Source organism: Phalacrocorax carbo, chromosome 11, assembly GCF_963921805.1.
Source record: "Phalacrocorax carbo chromosome 11, bPhaCar2.1, whole genome shotgun sequence".
Lineage (NCBI taxonomy): Eukaryota > Metazoa > Chordata > Aves > Suliformes > Phalacrocoracidae > Phalacrocorax > Phalacrocorax carbo.
In genome coordinates, this window is record NC_087523.1 from 19,962,356 (window position 1) to 19,982,694 (window position 20,339).

Sequence of the window (20,339 nt, forward strand, 5' to 3'; positions counted from 1 at the left end):
AACTTAGTTTCTAAAGCCAGGCCAGAGACATAAATTACAGACTTACCAGGAACTGCAGCTCCCTTTTTATTAACAAAACTTCCATCCCCAAACAGGACCAGGCTCTTCTCTGAGCTAAACTCCATCCATGTGCTCTGCCATTTCGAGTGGCAAACATATAAGATAGATCAACACTGTATTTTCAGTCTAGACCTGACTCCAAATTGAAGCCCACACTGAGCTGGCATCCAAGCAGGCAGATGCACATGTCTACCTAGCTGTGGGTTTTAGAAAAGTTTGGGTATACATCAACGAAAGATACCTCGCTCACTCCCAGGCAGCTTGGAAGGGACACACCCAAGTTCCTAGCCTGAACCATAAAACTCAGCTTTCCTTGCAGTTATATAGTATAACTGGTGTCAGAAGTAGAAGCAGTTGCAGGCCATCTCTAAAAGACATGACTTGCATGAACTGAGCACTGATGAGACTTGTGAGCTGCCTGTATTCATGATGACCTTATCATGGGTATGCCAAGTCACACACTTAGGTAGTCTCTGACCTATACTCTGACCCACGCTCCTGAAGACAATCCAGACAGCCTGAGGATAAACAGCTGAGACCAGCAATAAACGGAAATGGAAACAGTCACAGAAACATGAAATAACTTTTCCAAGGTAACTTTTGCCAGGTCCTCTAAGAATTTTATGGCCATAGTCTGAAGCACTGAAAGCTATTCCTATTAACATAGCTAGCTATCAAGATAATAACTGCAGCTGTACTGTTAACAGTGTAGAAATTGGTCATTGTTGTCTTTTCAGTTCCTTCACAATTATCAAATAGGGAACTATGATACTTGTTTATACTCATGTACTTACCAGACAGAAGCCAGTTGTACCACATGCTTTCCAATATATAACAAAAAAGTGATTAAAAAAATCCTAAAACAGAGCTTTAGGCTTCAAGTCAAATATTTTTAATCTATTAGGCTTTACTCATAAGCACCCCCAAAATACAAAGGGGGAATGTGAACCAAATGCTGAGCTTGCTAGTAAAGCATAAGTAAAAAAAAAATTATGTACATGCCAGACAGTTCTTATCAGAGGTAAAATCAGTATTCCTCAAGAACCTTTATTTTTTGCCGCAGTTATTTGTTTCTATGTCCAGTTAAAACAGAGGAAATTTAATTAAATGCAGGATTATTTAATGAGGATGTTATTTTTTTAAATGAAACACACTCCCACTTCAATTTCCCTTGTGCCAAGAGATGCATTTACTGAAAAAGTCTAAGATGGAAGAAAAGAAAAAACCTGAAGACTCTGTGTAAACTGTATTTTCCTCTGCATGTCTTTAAACATTGAAACATCATTGAAATGGATACAACAAGCACCACAGTCGTCAGAAGTCATTAAGACGTTTTACAAAATAGCAATAAAAATCCCAAACCCATTTCACAAAGGCAAGGAAACCACTTTTAAATGCTTCTCCTGATGTGGCACTGCAAGTCACAGCCTCAGAACACGGCAGAATTGTGCTGCTCAAAGAAGAGGTCTGGAAAAGATCACATACCTGGAGGTTTCAAAGAAGCCTATTGCACAAGATGGAAGGACCATTCAAGCTTCACCACCCTTGAGGGACACATAGCTTGCTTTTTCCTCCGGGGCAAACTACACTGTGATACAGTATGACAGGAAAACCCCGCAATGTTCCTTCCTTCTGCCTGCCCATTCCCGTTTGCCATCTGGTGAAGAGAAAACCTTCACCTCTTTGAAGTAGTTGAACTGATCAAAAGTTCAACATCAGGAACTGGTGTGTGTTTCTAGTAGCCAGCCCACAGAACTGTTCCTGAAGCCTCCTCCAAGGGTAATGCCTGCGCTGGAACTCAGTTGAGTATGATGGGCACTGCTCTGAAATGCCACATCTACCCAGCAAGGTCACAATTAAGTATCATTTGCAAAATAAATTAAGTCTTCAGTTTGCAAAGGAGATTGGGTTTATGGAAATGCACTTCCTTCAGCTATAAGAACCTGCCAATACTATGCGTAGCATTCACACAGCTTCTTTTAAACAAGTGTGAAGAAAAATACATGAGAAGGTATTTCTCTTGAAACCACTTCCCTTGTGCAAAATTCACATGAAATGGCCCACAGAAATGGTGGTTTGAGCAGTCATTCTTAGAAGCCTGAAAGCAATTTGCTTTACAGGTTTGAAAATTAAAATCTTGGCCTCACTATGGCTGATGGCAAATCCCTCCGTAACACCAATGGAACCCAGCTTTCCTCTTCAGCATAGGCTGAAGAGTTCATAACACCAGTAACAACAAAAGCATGCAACAGAGCAAAGGCACTGCTTACAGCAGATACTGTCTTATCAAATGAAATAAATCTAGGAAGACATCTAAATGTGGTACTTGACACATGCTCGCACAAGAAAAAATAATGCAGAGTAGGGCACTTACATTAACACTGTGAAGGAAACCCTGCCCGCTTTCTGTCACCCAGTGCACAAAATAAAGCCACTGTAAGGGAAATTATTATTCACACTAATGTTCTCAGGAGTTAAAGGACGTTCCGGCTGATAAAAAAGAAGGGAATGGTTAGAATAGATTAGTTCAGGTTTTAGTCCTGATGTTAGAAAAACAAGTGAAGTTTAATTACTTCACTGCTCTGGAAGAAGTCTGGAGATAACACTTATGTCATTTATTGTTTCAAGAAAAACATTAAATCTTAGGAAATTTTCCTTTAATGTCCTAGGAACACTGATCCAAGCCTACAAGGAACCACTGGGTGTCCCGTTGCTAGTTTTGTAATGCTTTTGGATTTACAGCTCAAGTGCAGCTGGAGTTATACGGGGAATGACCACCTGCTGCCTTGATTTTGCATGCAGACTTTATTTATTTATTTTGAATTTGCTGTGAGACAGGCTGGGCTATATTTCCACTGCTAAGGGTATTCCAAAGGTTGATATCCTCCAAAAACATTTTGTACTGTTAGGAAGACATGCCCTTATTAAAATGAGACAAGAACAAGCTCTTCTGCTATCTTGTCTTTCACATGTCTCTAAGTTTGGAGAGGAAATATATTCCAGAAGAATTAAGTATTTTCAAAGGTCTCTTATTAAGGAGTACAAAGCGCTAACTTTTTAGGGATTTATTTCAAAAGATTTTCTGTTGTCACCTACTGCCCTGAAAATACAGTGGAGTAAGAGATTTCTTAACTAAAACTTGACAAAACGTATAACTAAAGTAATTCTCACAGAGCGAAAGCACTTTGGAGCACCAGCTGTCTCCTACTGTAGGGTTGTAACTGCCCTTCACTGCAGGACTTCCCCCATCTCAGCTGGGATCCTCCGTCATTAGTCATCATAATAAAAAAAGTGCCACAACATCATCATGTAGGTATTCAGAATGGCCAACACAGTCAGTAGGTATCAAGAGAAATCAAGCTTCACACAGAAGAAACAAAACCTGTTTAAAAATTTTCTAGAAAATACCCATTACCTATATTACTCTATAAGAATATCTCAGTTTACATCCCAGCTGTTCACAAAGTGTGATTCATGATGACAGGGTAAGCAGTCCTTAGTATATTTGTGGAATAAACATAAACTTATTTATTATTAATTTAATAAATTAAACTGTATTTCCAGTGAAAAGATTACTGATAAGCATGCACTGTGATTCACAGGAAGGGCTGAGGGCAAGTGTTCCTGCACCACTCCAAATAACTGGGAGCTAGTATGCTGTGCATCTCCCGGGAAGCATCTGTCAGAGTATACAAGCTGTAACTTGTGCGCTTTTGAGAGCGATGTCATTGTTCATCAATCCAAACCAGCCATCCCCACAGTTAGGGTTCAAGTTACAAATAATAAATCCATTATAAACAAACAAAAAACCCCTTTACTGAATAGGATTATTTATGAATCTTGCAACTATAGGGGAACAGATCCAAGATCTGTCCAGATCGAAAACACTTCTTTGGTTCTGTGATGTACTCTCATTACATCTAACACACAGGTACAGTCTGAAAATATGCTATAGATAACATACGCTATCTATATATAGATATAGATATTTGCTACTAGGCAAAATATGCTTTGCCTTGCAGAGCATGGGATCTGCGAGTATACTCGAAGAGCTTACAGGTCTTTTACACCTAAATCTGTTCTCTAAGTGTAGCAGTTTACAGCAAACACAGCTATGGCAAGAACATGCATTTGTTATTTTTGTCCGCATTTACAAATTTTGATTGTTTTTGGAACCTGACAGGAAATGGAAATACCCAGACACACACGCAGGCAGATGTTGCTGGTCTGGAATAGAGATGGGAGGAGAACAAATTTGGGGATGAAGCGGATTTGCCACTGTGCTAAGGCATAACCGTGTTTCAGGAGCAGGTGGAGAGAACACAGCTCAACTGAACAGCAGAGAAAGTTCTGCTATACTGTTCCAGCAGGATATTATGGACGTGAACAGAGATCTAAGGGTTCTATCTTAAAAGAAAACAGCTTTATAGCACTTTGAAAGACAAAATTAAGTGCAGAATTGCATCACTCCTAGCGCTAACATTAGGTACTAAAAAATTCTTCATTTACTGTACACTGAGAGTTCAGCACACGCTGAGTCATTTTATTAGAGAGCTTTCTTTGATCATTTAAGAAAATAAGTACAAGAAGCTTTAAGACACAACCAGAGATTTCTTTTTAATAGTCCTTCAAAAGTTATACATAGTTTGTACTATATTTATTATGGATTAAAACCAGATATTTTTAAATTACTTTGACATTTTGTTTATTAGTTTTGGCAACACTCTGCTGTTTTTAAAAAAAGACCAAAAAAACCCCTTTCAAAAATCACCCATTATTAATATGGACATTTGTATCTATGCTACTTTTCAGGCTATTAAAAAGTTCCTTTTTCCCAAACAAGTAACTAGATGAGATATTTGGTACAACTCAGGTATCCCTCTCTTGTTGCAGTTCGTACTTTCTTTCCAAGTCTTCTATTTTGGCAATTCCACAGAAAGTCAGAGAGTATGAAATATGTCACCCATAAAATCAGTTTAACACTAGATAGAACAAGCATATTTTCACAACTGCCTAATGGATTTATGACTTATTGGAGAGCAACAGCTAAAATGTCCCTAATCAACAGTTTAGAAGAAGACGACTGGCAAACACCTGAGTTTTTCCTCCTATTTTTGCACAATTAGGTTGAGGGAAAAGTTGATACTCTTCTTTCTTTATCTTGTTTTACCGGCATATCTTTTTCCACACTTAAGAAACTTGGGAATCTTCATACAGGATATTTTAGAAACTGCCATTTTCCCCTCAGCCATGCTGCACTCTCATTCCTCCGTACGAGCTCAGAACACACCATCTCTGCCCACTGCTCCATCTTCCTTTGTTTGTTTTTTTTTCCCTCCTCAATATTTTATAGCTATTTTTAAACAATTTACGCTTATACCCAGATTGTCAGCCAGGCCATTCGGTATCCTGCATGCTATTTGTTCATCTCTTATTCCCACTATGTTCTGTTATTTGGATGCTGCTTTATTTTGTCCAAAATAAAGCCATCGTTCCCATTTCTTTTTGGTCAGTTCTACACGAGATGCCTATTGTGGTAACAATCCCTGGTTTTCCTTTCTTTCACTTTCTTCACCATCAAGTGTTTAGAAAGTCAGCCCTGACATTTTCCTGGACACCAGCAAGCATACACGTTCCTCACGCACAAGGAGACAGTTTGTCCCCGTCCGCCTTGCCTATCACTCATGAACAAGCTACAGCCTATTTGTACCAATCTTGCGCTTATTCTAACAACCATTCATAACGCTGATGAAGCTTAGTCATAGACTAAGCTTTTCAATTCTTTTTTTATTTCCCAAAATCACTGACACTTTTTTCCCTTTTTTGATGATTGGCAAACTGTTACCTCTCATTTTCCCTGACCCTAAAGTAATTCCCACCTACTTACAGACAAAATAGCCCATTGAGGAAGTCAGCTTTTGTTTTAAACTCACCAGACTCTGTCTTACAGAGGGATCAGGTAACACAATCCAGAATCCTCCAAATGATTTTAAGCAATAAAATCTGATTTTTTTGCACCAATAATGCATGCATGGCACAGTGATTCAAGACTCCTTTTATTGTATTGGGTTTTTTTTGTTTGTTTGGGTTTTTTTTCCTTATGTTTTTTTCTTGTATTACCTTTTCCAAACTCAGAGTATGTGTGGTTATTTCCACTAAAGGCACAAGAGGTGTTATATACCAGAGGCAAAAAGAAGCATTAACCTACAGTTACTTCGCAGATCCTACTCTTTTTTGCTGTAGGTGTACATGTCCTTTTCTCTTCTAAAGCAGGGAAACTATCTCTAAACACCTTTTCAACCTCACTCACCATGGAAAGCTGAGAAATGTCAGGATGTTCTCCTACCTTCCGAAATCTATGATTTCCTATCATGAAAAGCCGTGATTCACACCAAAATTACTGCATATTCTTCCCAGAAAACAGGGATTGACAGCTAGCCTGGGGGACCCATGCATTTGCCTTTACTTCCAACTAATTGGCACTACAGCTTCCTTTACCACTACAAACACAGTTTTGCCTGGTTAACTGTCTTCACTGTGTGCTCTATCTGGCTGCAGGCTCCATGACTGGCGTACTTCCTGCCTATCTGTTGCCTAATTAAGTTTGCTTTGTAGTAATCCCTGCTGTCGGCTGTTTTTCTGGCTCATGAATTGGCTCCTAACCTGACTGTGGGCCAAATCTCTTAGAACTGCGCCTTGCTCATAGGTTGGTTCTGTGACCCTTCTGTTTCCAAGAGGCAGACTTACTCAGGAGATGACACTGAAATTCTCTGTCACACCTTTCAGTTAGTGGCAATCAAAACTCTTTAAAAAAGACTCTTGTTTCTGCAAAGGGCACCTCTTCTCATTTTAAGAAGCTTAAAAAATAATTAGCACCAGGAATATTCTGAAATAATCACACTTAATTAGAAGACAGGCAAGTTTGGGGATGGGGTGGGAGGAAAGAGGTATGAAAGAGACCTTAACCTGGAGAAAAAGGCTACTATGGCACATCTAGGTGGCAAATCCTGGACACAAATGATATAGAATATGATGGAAGAAAAGGCCAACTGGGTAATGTCAAGACAGGATATAAGTTACTCCTCCTCATCTGTTAACTGCTTGGAGAGGAAAGGCAAAGTCTTGTGCCATTTATCAGACGTAAGAGGGCATTAATCATCTCTTTTTAACTGAGATGATATTGCAGGAATCATCAGACAAAATCCTACAGCTTTTGTTAAGCAAAAGCCCAACTAGGCATTTATATGTTCCAAAGACTCACGTTAACGTTTGCTTTTCTTGTCCTGGGCAGGACACCAGAGTTTCTCTTCCTACAGAAATTCTTAGTTGTCTTCCTGACTGTAAGGTGAAGCAGCAGATAAAAAACAATTCTAAGAACATTTGCAACAGTTCACCCTCTGTGACCAAACGGATGAACAAGAGAAACTGAAGGGTTGATGTTAGTCCTGTTCTAAGGAGTTACACGGCAAGTAAAACATCACAGATTTGTCAACTGCTCCATTCTATAGCCAAAAAAGACTTAATTTTTATAAAGAAAGAATTTCGATATTGAGATGTTTTTACTCTCCAGTATTTAGGAAGCAGGGGAGTTACTAAGCAACTGTTGTTGAGCTCTGTGGTTCGTCCATATGGATCAAATCTGTAGCACAACTTGTCATTTTTGGTCTTTGAGAAAGTGCCACAGATACAAAGTTAGAACAGAAGGTCAGCCGTGGCAAGGCTCTAAAGAGGGAGGGAGAAGGCCAGTCTGGTTCTTGCTTCCTATTTGTCTACATACATAAAATGAAATCAGTGGCAGTGATGGCATTAGCCTCAAGGGGGACAGTCATTTACTCACCCAGATTACCAATGGCAGCCATGGCATCTTGTATAAGCAAGAAATGATAAAGTATGTATTTCCAGGGCAACATGCCTGCACCCTCAGCTCACATGAGAACAGAGAAAATCATGGTTTACTATGTCTTCAGATGAGGAAACATACTACAGTACACAGCAGAGCAATCTGACTCTGCCACCAGCTGACCACATCACTTTCAGTAGTCATCTCATCTTAAATCCACACCAGTAACACCTCCCTTTTGAGAAGCTCAGTTTGAGAAGACCAGAGACTTTTTCCAGGCTAGCAAGGAGAAATAGAAAAGACGTTCCCTTGGTATAGTGAGACAACATGACGACTTCTCAAGCTAAGACAACCCACAGCATTGTAGGCCGCAGCAAGGAGCTTTTTAAATGGTCCATTTGCTCCAAAAACACTGAAAGACTTTAAAATCCTGGGTTACAACTCACACGAAACATAATTACTTGAACAGCGACAGATACTTCTTTGCTGGGCTTTCCCAAACCATCTGGAAATGCTCTATGGAGCGCAGCTTGAGGGCCCATGTTCTGGTTGATTTAAAAAGTAAACACAGGCCCCCACTTCAATTACCAAATCGGTGGCCCTTGCAGGCAGCTTTAGAAACAGTTTCAGGTCACAGAGTCACCTCAGCCACCCTGGTGATACAGCAATGCTACAGTTTCTGGTTACTTTCCAAAGCTGTGCAAATCTTCTTAACAGAATATGTTTCCTAGAATATATTTAACCTCATTTAGTGCACACGTCCTTTCAGCCAAACTGAAAAACAAATCACGGAAACATGATTTGCTACCAGGGACTCCTTGGTTAGCCTGCTTCAATACAGTTGTTCACCATTACTGAATTCTACGACGTCTCCAAGGAAGACAAGACAGGTGCCTGTCCCCTCGAGAAGTCTTCACACATGTACTCAAGATTATGAGAGTTGATATATGACTGTACACATGAACAGGTTTGGTCTTGATACCCATTGCATAAGGGATACCTTCAAATGCAATTAGATCTGTTTTATTTATGTTGTTTTAGTTAGTATATGGTGTGGTTCTCATTAGAGGGCTAGGCTCAATGCATTTAGGCTGGGTCAAGAGGACATGTACAATAATTGCTTAATGCCGCATTTGGCAAAGTTAGTTTTATTACTTAAAAAAAAAAATCTTGGCAGTTGTTAAAAAAACAGCTGGCACATAAGTTGTTTGACTTAACTATTACCTCATTTTCTCTCAAAATATTGCCAAAACTTCTTAATGACAGTGAACAGATGGTCAACATTTTTCAACGTTGCAGATAATCCTCTTCCCAAGTCAAATGATGGCATTTTATTTGTTTAACCAGAAGGGGATTTGACCAAGAATTAGACATCATTTACCTATATTCCATGAACCGTATTTACTAAGGGGGAAAGTACTGCAATATTGTCAAAACTACAACACATCAAAATAATTTAAAACAAAGTATAGCTCTTACATTCACATTTGGAAGAGAAGGGTCTGGCTGCTGCTAGTGCTCAGAAGCCTTGGTAGACAGCAGCCTGCCTCCCTTCCTAAGCTGCTCGGCACATTCAGTTACGCTGCAGTCTGTCTACCTTAGAGTTCAACGGAAGATATCACACAATCATCTGATACAGAAAGAAGAATGAAGAAAGGAGAGAAACTGGACAGGCTGATGAAGTCTGTTACATGAGGTCGATATACACAAAAGTCCAAGATCTTTCATCTTCAGATACGACTAAAAGACAATAAAAAGACACAGAGAGATGAAATACAGAAAACCAGGTCAGGACAATAGTCCTGACAATATGCAGTGTTTCCACACACCAGTCAGAAAGGAGACTACAGCTTCTTCGGCTGTAGCCAGAAGAAAGTGGCGTTGTTGATGGGTAGATAGGAGGGAAATGGAATTAGAGCTATCGTAAAGAATGTCAGAAACTGGTTATAACCTGGCAGGAAGAGACAAGTGAGGGATGGCATCAAGGACAGCTGATTGGTTGAAATGATGCCAGTGTTGACAACAGCGAAGAGAACAGGAGGAAAAGGAGGACTTAGTTAAAAACAGGACATTGGCTTCTGGCACCGTTGCATCTAAGGTGACAGTGAGATATTTATACAGGTCTGGTGGGACATACAGCTGATGGCAGAGGGAGAGAAAAGGAAAACAAGTTGCTATTTTGAGACTAATTGAATAAACAGAAAAATAGAAGAGAGGAACTGTGAAAGCCAAAGGAGGGAAAAGTACTGAGGCCTAGCATGTCTACCAGATCCAAGCCCCTGAGGTTTGGATACAAGATTTTAACAAACTATTATCAGGGACCAGAGCACAGACATTGGACTGGAGGCTGCCTACAATGCAAGCAGAAAGGAAGAACCTGCAATAACAGTGGAGAAGCCTGGACGTGAAATCAGAAATTATGGCAAAACATACCTGTAGTGTAGTCCAAACCTTTGGATTCTTTTGCAACAGCAAAAAAAAAAAAAAAAAAAAATCAGCTATACTTATTCTAAGAGGAAGGATCTTGGAGAGAAATCTTGGGGTGTAGGTAACAAGGAGAGAAAGCCAGGAAGCATGGCTTCAGAGATTGTTTTAAACCAGCTGATGAAGAACTCGCTCTAGAATTAAGCAACATTTACGTTCCTACCTCTGTAGGTTACGTTCCTACCTTAGAAACCTCCGTTTCTTCCTGTATATGATTTTAGTGGTATTTGCTACTGTGTACTGTCTTGCTTGACCAAGCTTAAACACATTACAAGAACCAGTGATTACAACCACTGTTAAATGGATGACATTTCTCAAGAACTACTACCATGTAATAAACCCTCCTTCTCTTTGATGTGAAAAGATCTTCATGAAAACAACTATATAATGATCCCGGTATTACATCTACCAGGCTGATTATCCACACATAATACACTAAGACAACATTTAGAACGGGTTGTATCTTGGCACTGCCAGTTTGACAAAATGTCGACATCTCATAGTCGGGTTCAATTTAAATTGGTATGGCGGGCCAACCTGCAGGCCACGGAGATCAAAATGGCATCACCACGTCCTACAGTGCTTGTCAAGCTAGGTAGTAGGAAGCCACATAGAAACAGAGAGAAGTTTGAACCAAAAGCTTAACAGGATTTTGTCTCCGGCAAATATGTTTGTGTAAAACACTCCTGCAAAAAAATTCATTTTGTTGAGTTGATACTTCCAAAGAAATTGTGTTTCATCAGGAAATCCCTAAACTGTTCCAATTAGAGTGTTTAACCAGCCAAAGCAGAATTCAGCAAACACTATTAAAAATACAAGTTGTAATTATTACAATTTCATAGCAAAGAAATGTCAACCAATCTTCAACTAATTATCACAAGAGAGGCACTTTGTACACCCAGTATTAAGTTGAGGGGATTAGTTCCAGACAAAAGTTAACCTAAGATCTCTTGCCAATGCGACATTAGTTTATGCTAGATAACAATTAGATTAAATCATCCAAAATTCTGACCTCAGGTTACGCTGCTCAGTGCGTGGATGTTGGGGATCTGTCTATCTTTCCTAGCTTGTTTGATCTGCAGTAATTCTATCAAAAACTCTTTAATTGCCCACAGATAATTTACACTACATTTACTATCATTTTAACTTCAGAGGAAACCTGTGGAATCTCGTGTATCTCTGGGTACACTAGCCTTTAATTCAGATGGCAACTGCATTTTTGAGCAAAATCTCTCAATCGTACTCAAACTCTCCTACGTACTGTGCTTTGCTTCACACTGCAGTATAGTCTTGGACCCCATAAACAGGACTTCTTTTGAGTGAGGCTAGGTCAGGAGATGGGCTCCACAGCATACCTGATGCACTCCAGTGGTCCTTCACTTCATGGGACCAGACTCGATCTAGCATAAAGTGTCCACCATGTCCTCAGAACCAACTGCCTCATTTTACAGATACTCTCCTTCCCAACCACACCAGTTGCTAGAAATAGCCTCTGTGTGGACTTTTTCTGAGGTTCTATAACACCATTAATAGTTTTCTAACTGATCATTTCATCATATTTTAGTGGGCTTTAAAGAACACATGATGCATAAGAAAAATAATTGAAATATAATTGGTAATATCAAGTTCTCCCAATTCATAGCAATTCTAAGCTGTAAAAGCTGCCTGGGATGCAGTCTCTGCTGAGTAATTTGTGGAGCCCTGGAAACAATTTCTAATTTTTTTTTTTCCTTCAGATTCTTTTTTTTGGTGGGGGAGGTGATGACAGGACTTTGAACAAAAAAAAAAAAAAGACACATTAGTATCAGCTGAAGAACCCCAGCACATGTTGAGCAAAGTTTAAAACAAACCCTAATATTGTTATAAATTCCCAGACAAGAGAACAGGCATCTTGAGAAGGTATACATGCAATAAGGACTGTGTCTGTGAGTGTTTGAAAGTAGAGGACAGTATATAAAAACAAAAAAGCCAACACTGTCATAAACAAATGTAAAATGAGCTGCAGAGATTAAATGGTGCGGGCCATCTACTACTTAGTGCTTCTTGAAACTCTGCAAATAGGGAAAATGCCCTCCTGGTTACTGCTGACTTATCTGCAGTGCATTTCTTAGCAAGACAGCCATCAATACAGCATAAAATTTTCAAAGGGCGTTATCCCTGCCCATAAACTGTGGGTTAAACAGTGAGAAAATGGAGTGAAAAACAATTTTTTGAATATAGTAATTTCTTCCCAAAGATGTTCTAGCTGTAGATCACTCACCTGCACTGGAACTATACATATTAGAAATCCAGCCTTTCACTAGATAGAGACTAGCATCAGAATTTACATTCACTTCCTTGTATACATTGTAATTGAATACCGTTGCTTTTTTCACCTTCCCTCTTGTGCTCCAGTTTAATATAAAGCGCTTTTTCTACCCATCAGTTGTTGTTCTAAAAGAGGACTGTATGTAAGACTTGTATGCAGAAGCGGGTTCAGTAAGTGTAAGTTTGTGTTCAGACTGCCTCCCTTCCCAAAAAGATTGCACGCACCAGGGTACATTTGGGTACTTCCACTACCACAGCAGACTTCGTTTTAAAATTGCCTTGTTGTACTGGTTTGATAGATGGTATTTCAGCTAGCCAGAGAATGGGAGCCAGGAGACAGCGACTTAGAAGTCCCACACATTTACCTAGAGATTCCAGCTGAAGGTAGGGGCCCATGTTCTCTGTGATGCTGCCTGGCATTTTCTTTGCACGGCATTATGTTAGATTTCATACTGAAGTCAGTGTCAGTTCTAACAATGCAGTTTAAGGGAACTGAACAATGATATCAAAAATCCCTAGCGTTATAACTGGCCAAAATCAGTTTGGTGGGCTTCTCCTGCTATTACATTTACTCTTAAACTGTCATATGACTTGCAAGCTTAACTACGTATCTTCTTATGCATTTAAGGAGTATGAGCTACAAACTCAGTTTAATCTTTTCATTTGACCTCTGAGGAAACCTCCAGAAAAGGTCCTAGCTGAGACCTTTCAGTGAAGGTACACCTCTCCACCAAGAACTGGACTTTTGCACAAACCACTGGACTGTTACACATCAATCTTTACAAAAACTGATAAAAAGGGAAGAACGGCTGCAACGTGGCCCAGGAGTTTTGCCATTTAATTACATAGAGCCAGGCTTTTAGCTTATTGGATACAAGGACAAATTCTGAACCACTCGCTAAGATGAAGGAAGCTTCCATAACAGTTTTCTTCTTCTGCAGGCTTTACAGTAAATTGGATCACATTAAACTTCACTGAACAGCCTTAAATCGGCACCAGCTAGCATTATGGCTTTTCAAAGTTAATACAAGTCCCATTGGGACAACTAACAGAAATTTCGCTCATGTAGATGTGCTTTACCACTCTGCTAGAAGAACTCCCTAAGTGGCTGCTAGACAAATACCGTACCACCCTTCCTTCTAAAAAGGATCCCAATGTATTCTACAAAGAGCTGACTTACTTTAGAGAGATTAGTTTTCTACCAAGCTCCATCATAAAGATAAGGAGGTTGTACTTGGGGTTTTTTGTTGGTGGTTGGTTTAGTTTCTTAATATCTGGCGCATGCACTGACAGTCTATAGCAGAAAGAGGAACATGGGGACATGGGGATTCTACATGCCTGCATCCCATTTCTAGAAACATCTTTCACTAATCTGGAAGTGGGTCTTAGGCACTTCCAACATTTTTGTTGCCTCTATATATTTTTAAAGAATCTGGTCAGAAACAAGTTCATCACATCTTGATCGGCTCAGAAGTGCAACCAGGGAGGAGGACATTTAAGGACACTGCCTATATTATTTTCATCAAGCTGGCAGCTTATTGTCATTTTTCTTGTGCTTTTTCATTATTTCTTCCTTTTAAAAAGAAAGCTTAGCTTTACTCTGATCTGGTTAATTGTGCAAAATTGACAGCTGAAACATTTTTTTAAACAAAATATAGATTCAGGGCATTGGCAAAGTCCCATCTCCCATTTGCCTGTTCTGAGCTTAAAGGTTTTGCAGCAGTGGAGGAGAAGCTAGGCAGGAAGCCAAGGAATTAGCCTCAGGCTGTACAGTCTCCTCCAAGAGGCAAGCTGTACTGTAGGATACATAATCACACCATCCCCTTTCCCAGTTCAGCCAGTCACTACCTTATCCTCTGGCATGGCAGGACTCCAATAGCTGCCTGCAGATGTCCAAGAAGGTGTCAGCAGGGCTCAGTACGGCTTGATGGAAGTAGTGTTGTAAAAGGGAAAGATTACCACTTCCAGCAGACAGTTTACTCCATGGACAGGTCTCAGTAGGATGGAACACGTGTTTAAAGGACTGAAAATGCCTACCGATACAGGTCACACAAGAAACAAGCTAAGAGCCAAATGAGTTCTCAGGTCAGCAATGAAAACAGCCTAAAATCTTTGTGACATCTTAACAAAAGAGATGCCAAGAGCTCAAACTGCAAGGTCAACAGAGTTGTGGCCAGTTCAAACAATCAAGTTGAACCCCAGGAATGTAGAGAGACAGAAGAATGATGCTCACTGCTATCTAAAGGTCAAAGCATTTACAGGATATTGTGTTCCAGAACCAAACTAGGTCTGTCCCTTGCTGCATCTAATCACAAAAGGTGTTGAGCAACTGGCTTTAGCTCATATTCTAGGTTATGTTGAGAACTTCCTTGCAAAGCTCTTCTGCTTACCTGTTTAGACACGTTTTTACCCTGCAACATGGTGATTTGAAAGAATTTGTATACTTCCAGAGTCAATTAAGAATTCACACTCAAGTCTGGCTGCAATCAGGGAAACATTTAAGCCCGTGCTCACTATCATTTCTACATAGCAACATTTGCCTAAGTTCAGTCCTAGAAAGTGGTGCCTTGAATTTACCCATACTGTGCCACTGAAATACACAGGACAAAACATCAGATTGCTAGTGTTTAAAAAAGACTTAATTTTTTTTTTTATCCCCTCAGAGAATGACTTTTCAATATGATTTCAGCAAGAATAACTACTTTAATAAATAAGGTCACTAGTATTATTTTCCTTGTCCTTAAGCTCTTCCAAGTTAATTCTTCAAGTACCTACAAAATGCAGCTTTCTCCTCTTTCCATCTCCATAAGTAAAATCTGCAAGGTTCATTTTGATATGTGCTAAAGCACTTTAGAGGCCTTAAGAGAAAATACTAAGTAGATGGTGTCTGGACAAAAATTAACATTGTAATTGAAGGCAGAGTGAAGTCAGCAGCTCTGCACTACCCCAAGATAGGAAATAACCAGCTGCATTAAGATGAAAATTACAACCCTTTCATACAATCAAAAGACATGAAAGATTTTTACAGAAAACTTGCTTAAACATTTGGTTGCTTCAAATGCAGACTTCAGAGAGAGGGGCTTTAGCTAAACAAAAGACTTTCTCAAAGGGAAATGCTTAGATTCATTCAGAGTTTTGATCCTTCACAAACAAATACCAAAGTCAAAAACACTTCACCAAATGAATAGAAGCTATTACAGTGGGCAAAATCTGTACTGAAAGCCCACACTACTTTGATTTTCCTTTTTAATTGTTGTAATCTACTTAAAAAACATCTGACTTTTTTGAACCAGGGCTCAGATCACAAAGAAATGAGATTCCATTGAAGACTCATTGCAAAGCTAGCCATTTGTAAACCTTTAGAACAGCTTTTGAAATCTTGGCCAGGGACATTTGATATGCAGCTGGTCTTCATAATTCCTCTTGTTTCATGAGGTCATTAGATTGGGAATTACACATATTAACTTGGGATTTGTTTATTTATTTATAAAAAGATTGATAAGAGACACAAGGACTAGTTGTATTATGAGTGAAAACAAACTTACCCGCGCACCCTTCTCTGGAAAACATTTGCATCCAGCGCTGCAATCGCGGCCCCCACATGGCCCACTGTAAGACTTCTTTCCGCCCTATTAAAAAAAGAAAGTAGAAAATTGAATGTCGTAACTATTTGTCAGCAGATCATCTTCGGTTAAAATGCTTTGGTTTCATCACTTTCCACCTGTGTTACATTTGTCATGTGAATTGCTGGGAAATAGGTGGCAAAATCTAGTGACATTTTCACTTCTCCATAATTGGGTCATTTTTAGAATCACCAAATAGAGAGAAAAAGTTGGTTTAGAAATCCTTTGAAGACAAGTGAATTTAAACAAGTTGGTGCTGTTCTGCAAGGTAATGAGTGCTTTCTAGGGCTACCAAAACCCATAAAAGCAGATAACGTTTTGAGATACTCAGTACAGTATTAGACTAGGATCACAATCAATCACTAGAACTTGTGCCTCAGCCATCCTGCGTAACCAAGTATGAGTGAGAACTACCAAGACAAATTTAACTTTGTGATCCTTGCACATTTCTAAGAGCAAGAAGCTGCAACCCCTGAGCCACAAGAACAGAGAAACTCCTGGATGAGAAAAGGTGGCATTTGTAGCTAAGAATAGGTGTGCAAGGAAGACAGTAGGACACTACCATGGATTTGGATTTAATCTAAAAATATATTCTGAACTTGCTGCACTAGCATGGGTTATTTCAAGGATAATTCCAATATTTACATAAATCTGAAGTCCCTGTATCATGAACTTAATTCCCAGCTAACAGACAGTGACAGTACCTGAAAGTTAGCTACGTGAGTTTAGAGAGTTTGACTCACCCCCTCCCACTCAACAGGCTCAAAACACTGGGCTGGCCAGAAGCCCTGCAACAGTACTGACAACACCATAACAGTCCTGGAAAAGAGTTCAGTTTAGCATTTTAATTTAGCTACTCACTGAGAACTTGCTCACTCGTTAAAAACACCGCTCTCCAAGGAAACTGCCTTTCACTGTCGAGTGTGCTCAGGTAGTCCCTGGCTTTTGGAACTCTGAATGGAATAAACATTTATGCTTCTCATATCAAGGTGACCAAACGAAGTGCTGAAACAAGTTCAGACTGGAACTGAACATTTCCTTACTAAAAGCGTTCACAGAAAGTATTTTTGAAGCCTTTAAAATTTCCTGACATCTGTCAGTGAGGAACGTGAAAAATGAAAGGCAATTCATGCAAGTTTCTCATGTACTTTTGAACTTCTTTGCATGAGCTTCTGCAAAAAAGTAACTAGTCTGACATCACTTGATAATTTTTCTGCTAAAGGCAAATAAAAAACCCTCTGTGCACCCTGACGTTCATGCTGTTTTGCTAAATTGAACACCTCTTTTTAAGGCAGCATAGAATGAACAGATATTAACAAAAAGCCTTAAACCCAACCTCCCATGCTTCCCTAGCCTGAAGGGAGCATTATCTCTTGCTGCAAAATAGTCATAACAACCTTCGAGCAATTGTAAGAAGGATCAAGTATAAAAAAAACCAGGCAAACAGTACTTCTGCAATTTTGTTCAGATGAGATCCCATTAGACGTGGGGCTTTTGGACTACTCGATAACATCCTGTGGTGAGATCTAACACAGCACTTGAGCAGAATGGAGAACGAGTGATACATTGCAAGAGAGGCACCACAACAGGAACCATGATGCAGGCAATTCTAACCCTAGGCAGCAGGAAATAAAAGTGAGGTTAACACAGTAAAGGTAAAAACAAAACCAAACAACACCCCCCACCCACCCCCCAAAAAAACCCCCAAAACAACAAAACCCTAAAACAAAGAGGAGCAGAAAAATTGTACCTAGAGGTTATATAATAGACTAAGAGCATCTCCAAACTGCCTGCTCTGACAAAGACTGATCACAGAATCACAGGCTGGAAGAGACCTTAGGGATCAACATGAACCTGAATCTGCAACGTACATCGGCAAGGGCTCAGTACGCAAAAACTGGTCCCTGGTTTAACAGGCACTGCTGAGAGATCATTTCTGACCACAAGTATTATTAAGACTTTGGGATGTGGTTCTAAGAAGACTTAAGAGTGAGGTGTACCAAGACTTGCCTTTTGCCATGATTTTATGCATACTTTGCAGTAGAACTTTGGACTCATTGCTAGCCAAGGTATACCCCTATTCCTGACACTTAACCTTACATTTACACTCTCAGCAGATAGCTTTATGCCTCCGGAGAATCAGATTAGGCCTTCCCAGACAGTTATTCAACCTTAAATTCTTCAAATATTTCAACTGCCAATTAATTTTTTCTCCAGATTATTCTTTGTTCCAACAGTCATTTGCATGAGCCTTTGGGTCCTATGGTTCTGTTAATCCTGCTTGCCTGCTACCAGTGAGTAATGGGGAAAGAAGCTTTATTTCACCCTGGGTCTGGATTCCTCTAAGGTCATTGCCTTGCAACAAGTTGCTGTCTCAGCGCACTGAAGTTCACCTCATAGGAAATCCCCAATCTATGGCGGCAATTGGGTCCTTCCCAGTGGCAGAGGACTGGACAAAAAGCACTGATTCTTTCCATCCCTGCTCCTCGTGCTGCTCCCCACAGTGCTGTGGTTAGCAAATATGGTTCTAGTCAAAATCAAAAGAAATTTTTCCATTGAAGTTATTGGGAGCTGGATCAAACTCCCACTGAGGTTTATTAAAAACTGAAAATATGACCCTATTTTGTGTAAAATTGTGTTCACAATGTATTTCTAGGTTCCTCTTCACAGCGTGAGGAGTCATTTTGCTCACTTGTGAATGAAAGCATTTGGAAAGGAAGCAAACTAAAGCCAGTTGGCTCCAGCCCAGGTGTTACATGTCCTAAGCATTTTATTTAGGGGAAGTAGCTGACATCAGACACTCCAAGGCTACTTAAATAGCAAACAGCCATGTACATAATATTCATGAATACAAGCCTAAAGGCTGCATGTAAGATTCTAGACCACAGTGCTCTCTTCTAAAAAGGTTTAATACATTTTTCCGTTCAAATGTATGAATACATAGGTCATTTGAACATTTATAGATTGTAATCTGAACGTGTAAGCATGGGCCCTTCATACTTGTTCTGTGTCTGTGTGCAGGGAAGAGATTTTTCAAACTGCTCTGAGATATATTTCAGATTGATGAATACGGCTCCTCAGAAAAATAAGAATTAAAGAAATAAGGGTACTAGTAGTTGTAGTGGTAAGTGCCACCATTATAGCAGAAATGAATTATACTCTCTTCATTTCTTTGGCTACAAGTAGGCCAAGGTTTTCAAAACAGAAAACAAACATAAAATAGTAGCACTGTTAGAAAAATACATTATCTGAGATCTAAATAGCCATAATATAAAACAAGTAACATACTGGTTTTAATTGAGTTATTTCAAGCTTATGTAATAATCACCAGCATTTCAATGTAGCAAACCCCACTTTTTATTTAAGTATTGATATGAGTGAGAAGCTATTTTTAAAAGACATTCAAAAAAAGAGTCAGTGTAAGAAAAATTTTCCTCTCCTGCTTCTGGTGTACCTCCATCAAGCATTTATGCACAGTTGATTCATGGAGATGGAGCGCCATTTGGATCTTTCCATTGACTTCAGCTTGTTCTGGAGTGGAGCCAAAGAGAGTAAAGAAACCTAACAGCTGTGATGCCATAAGAGGTGTCCCAGGCTCACATTCATTCCAGTTTCTCCAGAGCAACACACAGGACCACAGAATAGCTGCAAATTATCTTGAAGGCCTTGCCTGCAAATCCAAAGAAAATTGTACCTGCAGCACAGGCAGGAGTAAACCAACCAACACAGGACTTCAGTGGGAGATTTCCAGGAAGCACAGCTCAGGTGCATGAGCTGACGCCCAGTTTTGCCTCAGAACTTCTCTGTATCAAAGGGTCAACTGCAGAAGACTTGAAATCTATTGGCTGAAGACAATTATTTCTATCAGCTAGGAGGGTGAACCCACAGGCCAGCAGAAGAATGTGATGAGGGCACGTTTTGGAAAGGACAGTAGAAAGGTTAAAAACGTAATCTTTAACATGAGCAAGTTAAAGTAGCAGTGGCGGTATGGGAAAATAATGTGAAACTTTTAGAAAAGAATGGAT

At 39.6% G+C, this 20,339-nt stretch overlaps 1 protein-coding gene across 3 annotated transcripts in view; it reads right to left on the bottom strand.

Moving 5' to 3' along the window:
- The window catches only part of COL4A6 (collagen type IV alpha 6 chain), a 141,969-nt gene that overhangs the window by 74,694 nt on the left and 46,936 nt on the right, over positions 1-20,339 (bottom strand). For all 3 annotated transcript variants that reach the window (XM_064463339.1, XM_064463338.1, XM_064463340.1), the window contains exon 3: positions 16,237-16,320. In XM_064463339.1, coding sequence (XP_064319409.1) covers positions 16,237-16,320 — 84 coding nt within the window. The remainder of the gene's footprint in view (positions 1-16,236; positions 16,321-20,339) is intronic.